This window comes from Mesoplodon bidens, assembly GCF_964165515.1.
Source record: "Mesoplodon bidens genome assembly, chromosome: 18".
NCBI lineage: Eukaryota > Metazoa > Chordata > Mammalia > Artiodactyla > Ziphiidae > Mesoplodon > Mesoplodon bidens.
Window position 1 is genome coordinate 47,569,331 of NC_138175.1, and position 9,543 is coordinate 47,578,873.

Genomic DNA, 9,543 nt, shown 5'->3' on the forward strand with positions numbered 1-9,543 from the left:
GCACTGCAACGAAGAGTAGCCCCCGCTCACCGCTACTAGAGAAAGCCCGCACACAGCAAGAAAGACCCAACACAGCCATAAATAAATAAATAAATAAATAAATAAATAAATAAATTAAAAAACAAAGTCAGGCAAGACAAAAGATGTGTGGACCCTTTGTGTCATTCGAATATCTACAAACATTGTGGCCCTGCCAGGCAAGAAAAATAGGAAAGGGACTCAGCTAGACAAAATACTAGATCAAGTTTGGTCAGGCAAAAATGTCATCTGAATGTATGTGGCTGACACATCAAACTTAGAGAAGGTGTCACTTGACTGTGGCTCCCTTCCTAAACCCAGTAGCGGCAGTTACTCCCATGCAAATGGCATATCCTGGTATGTGTCACCCAACTCTAGGCGCTTGATCCACGTTCACCCTTCAGTTTCTGTCATCAATCAAGTTTAGGAGGTGGGGACAGCTGTCGTCCCTGTTGCACGGACACAACGAGAAAAGCAACTGACATCAGATCACGCAGTCAGGGAATGCAGGGCCAAAAAAATGATCCCAGGCGTCTGGACCTTAACCAGTATGTCTTAAAGGATCTTTTAAAGTTGTAAACCCTCAGGGCCAAAGAAAAGGAGAGAGAAGACAAATTTAGGTACTGGATATGTGGTGACCTCTTAGGAAACCCCAGAAATTGAATCCTAGGCTGGAGTTGGAAAACTATAGAAGAAACTCATTGAATTCAGAGCCACCAAACAGCTCGGGGAATCCATGGCACCAGGTGCTTCTGGAGGTGGAACAAAAAATGGGAGGCAGGCTTTCCGGGCAGCGGGAACGGAGGTGGGCCTGGCGGGTCCACACTGCCTCGGGGCTGGAGCCCGGGTCCCCACCCGCCCCAGCGTCCACCGCCGGCCAGCTGAGCCCCGCAACTCCGTCCTGGGCCGCGGTGGCCGGAGGTGCGCCCAGGTCCGCGAGACAGGTGGGCGCAGAGGTCGCTTGTTTTGGGGGGTGGAATGCAGAGAGGTTCCGGAGCCTCCGCGGAGCATTGCGGGTCCGGGGCTGGGGACTCCACGGCTTGCTATGCTCTCTGCACTTTCCTGGCGTAGAAGCCTCCAGAACACGGCTAGGCAGCAGTAGTTTAAAGTGGAGTTTGCCTACTGGGAACTAGGGGCCTGCTGGGGTCTCAGTTCTTGGCTGGCCCCGGAACACGAGGTTGCCAGGCGTGTGACGGCAGCAGGTAGGAGTGAGCCGCTGGTGTGGTCATGAGCAGGGAAGGAAGGACACTGGCTGTTGGCCTGTGAACCTAGGCGAGAACGACCAGCCAACACAATCCAGACCAAGGTCCGTGGGCCCAGCTCGGTCCTGTGCGGCTGGTCAGTGGAATAGACCTGCAGGTGTGGCTCTTGTCTCTCTCGGTCTGGCTTCGGGACAGATCCTGCTGATGAGCCCAGGGCACCGCCCTCAGTCCTCCAGGAGAGTGCGCCGGAGTGGAGCCAGGTGTGTGTGCCCACTCAGCACCACGGCCATGCCCCTCCAGTCTGCCGGCAAGGGCAGTGGGGAGCCGGGGGAAGTCACGGCCTTGGGAATGTCCTCTGATAAAAAAGAACCTGGGCTTCCCTGGTGGCACAATGGTTAAGAATCTGCCTGCCAGTGCAGGAGACACAGGTTCGATCCCTCGTCCGGGAAGACCCCACGTGCCGTGGGGCAGCTAAACCCGCGAGCTACAACTACTGAGCCCGCGTGCTGCAACTACTGAAGACCGCACACCTACAGCCCGTGTTCCGCAACAAGAGAAGCCACCGCAGTGCAATGAGAAGCCCGCGCACGGCAATGAAGACCCAACACAGCCAGAACAATAAAAATTAAATGAAATCTTAAAAAAAAATAACAAAAGTATGAAATTATCACCAAAAATACCTCCACCAATTCTTTGGCACTCCTGCTACCATGAGGTGGAGGCTTAACTGCAGGCCAACCTCAGTTGTTCACTCATAACAAATAGAGTGTAGCATGAAGAGATTTGGCATGACTTCCCAGACCAGGTTAGAAAAGAGGAGGCAGCTTTCATCTGGTGAGCTGAAAGGGCACTGGCTTTTGGAGCCCTGAGCTGCCATGAAGGAAGTCCGGCTACTCGGAAGATGCACAGGCTTCCTAGGAAGGCTGTGTGCAGGTCACCCAGATGATCCCAGCCCCACAGTAACAGAGGTTGCCCCGATATCATGGAACCTTAATAGACAAGCCATTCCCTCTGTGCCCTGTCCAAACCCTTGACCTACAGAAGCCACGAGCCCACACACACACAATGGCTGTTTGAAGCCGCAAAGCGTTGGGGTAATTGGCTTCACAACAAAAGTAACTGGGACCCGGGGAAATGCAACAGCCACATGGCCATCCTGGACTGAGTCAGGAGTCTGATTAAGAAAGAAAGTGATAATGGATATTGGATGGTCAACTGGTGCTCCCTGTTACAGTCCACCCCTTTGTCTACAATAATGTTCACCTGTACTCTTCTTCCCCTACCCAGACCACTCACCTCCTCTTCCGGTGGAGACAACCTTAAGCTCCCATCTGGTTACTGTGCCCAGCCCAGAGGCCAGGATTTTGGTGGAAGACACACACAGTCCTCTTTGTCACGCCCAGCCAAGGCTGGCCCTAGACACCCAATAAACTAAGGTGAAGGCTTTCTTATTCAGGAAACGGGAAACAGGGAAACGTGCAGCAGACACTGGTCCCTAGCAAAGATCAAGCCCACTGGACATGAAGATCAAAGACTGGTTCTGGTTCTGCCTCCAGGGAGCTTCTTCTTGTCTCCACTGCTTTCCAAGGCCTCATCTCGGGGGTAGGGATGTTGGAGAGGATGCTCTTTTTGGGAACCACGGTAGTCCGGATTCTGTACAATCAGAACCCCAAGTTTGATTTATCCCCCCACCATTTTGAAAATTTTCACACTTACAGAAAAGTTAAAAGAAGAGGACAATGAACACCTGCAGAGGTGTCATCTAGGCTCCCAGGTGTGTTAATATTTTCCACATCTGCCATTTCTCTCTGTGAACCATTGGAAGGCAAGTTGCAGGCATCATGACACTTCACCCCTAAATACTTCAATGTGCATTTTAAAAAAAATTTATTTGGCTGCACCAGGTCTTCATTGCAGCAGGGGAGAATCTAGTTCCCTGACCAGGTATCAAACCCGGGCCCCCTGCATTGGGAGCGCGGGGTCTTAAACTGGACCACCAGGGAAGTCCCTTCCGTGTGCATCTTTGAAGCATAATTCTCCTATATAACCACAGTACAAATCACACCCAAAAATGTTAACATAAATTTAGTCATGTAATTATTAGCTCACACGGACACCTCCATTTCCAGCCCGATGTCACAGGGTTCACGGCCCATTTCTTTGGTCCACATCTATACGTCCCTCCTCTGACAGGGAGAGAGCAGCTCTGGACTTGCTTCCATCGCTGACACCCACACGGCATTTCCTCCCCCTGGGGAAGCCGCCCTCCCTCGCTGGGCTCCAGCACCTCTCAGTGATCCTCACCCCTGCACAGACACCTCCTTCCACGTCGGGGCTGCGTTCCCCGCTGTTCCGCCGCCCTCCTTGCCCCCCTCCTGAGGGCCAGACTCTGCTGAGCACCCTCCTCACCGGCGCCCTCTGACACCCCAGCTGGCCCAGCCCTGGGGGAGGGGTGCCCCCTCAGCCCCCTCGCCCCGCCCAGTGGGACCCCACACCCCAGAGGCAGTACTTACTCACCCGCCTAACAGCTGGAGCACCCAACTGCTCAGCAGACGAAGGAAAGGAAGGCAGAAGAGGAGAAACAGCAAATTAGTGTTTTCACAGCGCAAGATGGAAACGTACAAGATTACTTTGGCTTTGGAGAGACAGTGGAAATACTTGAAACTCAACATGTCAAAATCCCACATTCTGATTAAAATGTTTAAAGGGGTTTAATGAACTCAGTTTATCAATGGAACCAAATATGACAGCAACTGCTTCTCCTTTGCAAGTGATTGCATTTGATACAATTTACTATATTTATAAATAAAACTGTAAGGTTTGCAGTGGACTTCCTAGCTTAAGAAAAAGTCACATTTTGGGGAATTCCCTGGTGGTCCAGTGGTTAGGACTCGGTGCTTTCATTGCCGAGGGCCCGGGTTCAATTCCTCATCAGGGGAAAAAGATCCCACAAGTCAAGCACAGCAGGGCCAAAAAAATAAAGGGTCAGATTTTTAAAACATGTCATTTTCCTCATTGGTAAACTAATTTACAAAACCAATGCAGCCCCTGAATTATCTTCACTGTATTTGAAAACCAACCCAAAGTCTCCAAGAAGCTGACATGGACACAGCCTGGGATTTTCAATTCCTACAAACACCGTGGTACACTTAGTGCTTTTCGCCCCAGTTATTTCTGAAGGAGGGGAAAGCCAGCAAACTCAGCCCGCTGGGCATCCCTCTCTTTGTTTTCATGGCAAATGAGCGTGGTGGCTCTTAAATGCTGAGGAGTGACAGTGTTTCCTAGGGCAGGTGGAGGAGGTCTGGCTGTTTCAGGGGCTAAAACTTGATTGGGATGGTGGTTGCCCAGGTCTGTGTATTGTCAAGGCTCATGGAAGTGTTCCGGTAAAACCTGGATGATTTACGAGCGTGACCTACAGCTTGAGAAAACAAAAAGAGTATCGGGAAGTAAGGACATCCGCCACTTATTTAGAGGCGAAACAAAAATGCTCCTTAGCATATTATTCCAGAACTGATTGAAGATAACCAACACAAGTGAGCAAGAATCCATCCAGGACGCCCATATGTGACTGCTGGAAATGAACGAGCAGTCAAACTGGTAACAGACTCAATGCAAACATTTGGCTAAACATCAAGGTCAAGTCAGGACTTTCAGGTCGGCAGCATGTGGGGAAATATCCAACCACAATGAAGAAATCAGGGAAGAGATGAGCTAGTGGGATACACAGCAATATACAGCATGAGGTATAGAAAAGGGACACCCTGAGTGATCAGAGTAATGGAGTCCATCATCCTGGGAAACTCTCCACCCGAGCAGAGGTTGGTGTTACCACCTCAGACCCCACTGTCCTGTCTATTGAAAGTCCCGATGAGGTGCCCTTGGCACACAGAGCGGCTCCAGCCCAGGCCCTGGCCCGTCCTTGCTGTGAGGCCTTGGTGAGAGGCTGGCCCTCTCTAAGCTTGCTTTCTCCTCTGCCAAATGGGGGTGCCTGCAGCCCCCAACGAAAGGCCTAAATGCAGCTGCCCAGCCTCCCTGTCCGAGGCCCTGCCTGGCTCCTCCAACTGCCCTAGCTGTGTGGTCAGGGGCCCGGAGGGAGGCTGGGACGCCCGCGAGGCTGTGGATCAGGTTCTGAGTCTGCTTGTCTCCACCCAAAATTTCCATTCCTGGCTCTGCCCCAGGCTTCTTCACCCTCTGCCGGGTGGGGCGCCAATGGGGGTGGAGTGCGGGGAGTAGGGCGGTGGAAACGGAGAGGGGGCTGCTAGGAGGGGCTTCTGCCCAGCTCCCCACCTCCCCGTCCCTGTCTTCCAGAACCCTCTTTCAGCATTCTCCCTCTGACCCCACCCTTCATACCTGGATTCTTCTTCTGGAGTTTGGGGCTGTGGGGAGTGGAAATGGGCCTGGGTGGAGGGTCCCACTTCTTTCTCTTCCTTGGTCTGGCTGGGGGGCAGGTCATAGGAGACCCCTCCTTCCCCGCCCCTTGTCCTGAACATCGGATGGGAGAGAGGAAGGGTTCTGGGAGGAGGAGGGAGAGAGACTCAAAGGAGAGAAACAGGAACATGTCGGGGGGCGGGGGGACAGAGACACAGGACAGCCAGAGCGACAGAGAGTCAGAGAGACTGGGGCATCCTGGAGACAGAATAAACCAGAGAGAAACTTCCAGAGATCAAGAAAGCCAGAGACACAGTCCCCGTGGTACTGCACAGCTGTGGTTTTTGGGCAAACTGCTTCTCATTTCTGAGCCTCAGTTTCCTTATCTGTCAAATAAGGGGGATCAATGGCCCTCCCTCAGTGGCCTGTCTGAGATCAGTGGTCTGTGGCACATGCTAGAAAGGCCGGAGGCTCCGTTAGTGGCAGCTGTGGTATCTTTTATTCTTTCTTTCACCCATATTTACGGAGCGCTTATGTGTGCCAGGCACTGCACTAGGGACCAAGGAGACAGCCTTGACCATCAGGCAAAATCTCCCGCCCCTCTGAGCTCCCTTTCCTATTATTACTGTTGTTGCCATGGTTATTATTATATTACAGAAGCATAAACCGGAATTTCAGTGCAGACACATCCTTAGCCCTAGTCAGCAGGTCCTAACCTGGGAGAGAGGGTCCAGAGTTGCAACCCACAGCTTAGCCTCTCAGGACTCGAGTTTTCCATGATGAAATGGGCACGAGAGTGTTTTCTCTCCGCCAGGCACCAGGAAGGTAGGGCTGGAGGGATGGTGGCTCAATGAGCCTTCTCTGATGTTTTGGGTTTTTTTAAATACATAAATTTATTTATTTATTTTTGGCTGCGTTGGGTCTTCGTTGCTGCACCCAGGCTTTCTCTAGCTGTGGCGAGCGGGGGCTACTCTTCACTGCCGTGCACGGGTTTCTCATTTTGGTGGCTTCTCTTGTTGCAGAGCACGGGCTCTAGGCCCGCAGGCTTCAATAGTTGTGGCACATGGGCTCAGTAGCTGTGGGACGCAAGCTCAGTAGTTGTGGCTCACAGGATGTAGAGCGCAGGCTCAGTAGTTGTGGTGCACGAGCTTAGTTGCTCTGAGGCATGTGGGATCTTCCTGGACCAGGGATCGAACCTGTGTCCTCACCCCTGTCAGGTGGATTCTTAACCACTGCGCCTCCAGGGAAGTCCCTATAATGTTATTATTACTGTCATTATTGTTAACTGTTCCTATCATCAGCAGCTCAGAGGAGAGGGACTGTACACCTGGGAATACTCAGGGATTGCAGGGGTGTCAGAGGCCCTAGAAGGAGGGTGCTGGCCTGCATGGCCCCAGGGCCAGGGTCTGTGCCAGGTGTGGGTGGTAGGTGTGGAAAGGGGTGATGGTGAGTCACCAGGGCCAGCCACGCCCTGCTTCTACTTAAGGTCCCAGCAGCCATACCCACCACCACCACTGCCTGTCTGCTGTTCCAGCCATGGCCGGGATAATTGTGAGTGGTTCAGGGGTGTGGGGGTGGCGAGGTTTTGGACCCAAGCCTGCACTGGACTGGGGTAGGGGCTGGTGTTTGGCTGAGGTCCCCTGAAAGTGGGTGTTCGGGCATGCTATGATGTTCTGGGTTGTTGTTTCTGGGTTAACCCAATCCATCCCATGCTCCCATCTCCCCCTTGGTGTTTCCCCCTTACTTTCTACCTCTCTGAGTATCTTCCTGTTGATTCTTTGTGTTCCTCTCTCCAACCCTTTCCCTACGCCTGGCTCTCTTTCCTTTGCCTCTGTGCCCTTTCTGCTCTCTGATTCTGCTGGCCTGGGTCCTGGTCATGTTCTCCTCGGCGCTGACCCATGTGTCTCTCTCCTCTGCCTCCCTGATCCACTTTGGCCCCCGCACCCCTGCTGCTGCAGAAGTTGCCCTACAGGGTCTCGCTGGCGAAGGGCTTCGAAGTCGGCACCGTGATGAAACTTCGTGGTGTTGTCCCCAAGGATGCTGAAAGGTGAGACCTCCAAGCCTCAGCGGTAAGGGATGGGAGGTCTCCAAGCTCAGCTGACCCCACTTCTTACAGCCCAGAGAACGCAGCCCCAGGCCAACTTTGCCCACCAGGATCTTGGAATCCCCAAGCTATTTCCCACCTTCTGGAATCTGATGTCTTTACTCATTTGTCCCAGGACAGTGTACCTGGGGTCCCTACAACCTTCTAAGAATCTGGGAGTTCCAGGGCAATCCAAGGCTCTTACTTATTGTAAGACTTCCAGTCTGAGTCTGAAGCAACTGTGGAAACACAGCCTGTGAGTCAGAGGTGCCCTGGGCACCTGGGAGGCCTCAGCAATCAAACCTATGTCTTCCTGGGCCGGGAGCTTCAGGATTTCTGGGAATCTACGATGCCTGGAAATACTGAGGTCCCTGGTACTGTTCCCAGCCCTCTGGGAATTGGGGGATCAGGAGCACTGTGGTTGGGAACCAGGAGCACCCTGGTCTTCAGGACCATGACTCCTTGGCAACTCCCAGACTCTGGAAATGAGGGGGACCCAGGCCATACTACAGTGACCCTCGCCTAGGTGGATGTGTGTCCAGGTCCCCAGTTGGTTTCTGGATGTCCTGGAATCTGGGCTCCTTGGCCTCCAGTCCACCACCCCTCCTTCACTGGTGTGTGGCTCTCAGGTCCCTGTAAACTTGGATGTGCTCTGGCAATCGGTAAGTCCTCTCTCTGACGCCCCCTCCCATCTGCCACCTAACAGCTTCTACATAAACCTGATGTGCAGTGACAAGGACGACAGTGACACTGTCCTGCATTTCAACCCCCGGCCGGGTAAATCCACGGTGGTCTTCAACGCCATGGAGTGCAGCGCCTGGGGCCCAGAGGAGCGCGGCAGTGACCCTGCCTTCCAGCGTGGCGAGGACTTCGAACTGCTCCTGATCGCCCAGGAAAAAGCCTTCAAGGTGCGTCTCTGCCCCAGGGGTGGCCACCAACACCCAGGTCTCTTCCCTTGGCAAGGCCAGGAAGGCCCTTGGCGGAGGTGGGGAGCAAAGGCGCGGCTAAGGCTGGGCAGGGCGCCCCCCGTCCCTCACCTCCCCTGGCGCAAGCGCACTAGAGGGCAGGCGTATGGCGGTGACAAGGACGCGAGAGCACGAGCCCAAAGGGTGGGTGTCCAGCGGGGAGGCGTGGACATCCCGGACCCTATTCCCTGTCCACTGGCGTCTGACGTAGCGGCTCTGGGGCAGGGGGATGGATGGGTTGGGAGACAGGACCCAAAATAAGTCCCAGCAGGGAGTGGTCGCTGTAGACCCTCCACCACCCAGGCCGTTCTCCACTTTCAAGCTGTGCGTCACAGTGAGGCGGTGGACGCGGGCACCGTGGAGACCACATCCACCGCCAAAGCTTAAAAAGCACCCCCGTGCCAACAATGAACTCATTGAATCCTCACGGCAAGGGCTTAGGATCAAGAGTAGTCCTTTTCCTCAATGCGGGGTTGCGGGGGTGACGAGGTCACGCGGCGTGGGTATGAGTCGGCAATGACCCCGCAGTCGCCTCGGGAACCATAAACCCTGTCTCCTCGCCCCTGCAGGTTGTGGTCGGGGACAAGGAATACCACGAGTTCAGCTACCGGCTCCCACCAGCGTATGCGCACTTGGTAGAAGTGGGCGGGGACGTGCAGCTGGAGTTCGCGAAGATCTTCTGAGCCTTCCCTGGAGGGCCGGTGGGGACGGGGCACAGGGGTCTTGGGTGACAAATAAAGTCTTAGCCTCTCTTCTGTGCGCCTCCTGTGTGTCTGTGTCTCCTTCATATAGACGAGGATAGCAGGCTCAGGGAGGTGAAGACACTGACTAAGGGTCACACAGCGATTGCGTGGCCGCGGCGGGTCCGGGCTTGGATCTCCGAGGGCACTTTGTGTCCCTGGAGGCC

At 54.1% G+C, this 9,543-nt stretch overlaps 1 protein-coding gene across 1 annotated transcript; it reads left to right on the forward strand.

Annotated features, from left to right (window-relative positions):
- Positions 1-754: 754 nt before the first annotated feature.
- LGALS7B (galectin 7B) lies at positions 755-9,319 on the forward strand (the record flags this gene model as incomplete). The annotated part of the gene is made up of 5 exons (XM_081216029.1): positions 755-962; positions 5,215-5,345; positions 7,547-7,635; positions 8,378-8,579; positions 9,206-9,319. The coding sequence occupies 5 exons, from the start codon at positions 755-757 to the stop codon at positions 9,317-9,319; spliced, it is 744 nt and encodes a 247-aa protein (XP_081072155.1).
- Positions 9,320-9,543: the final 224 nt, after the last annotated feature.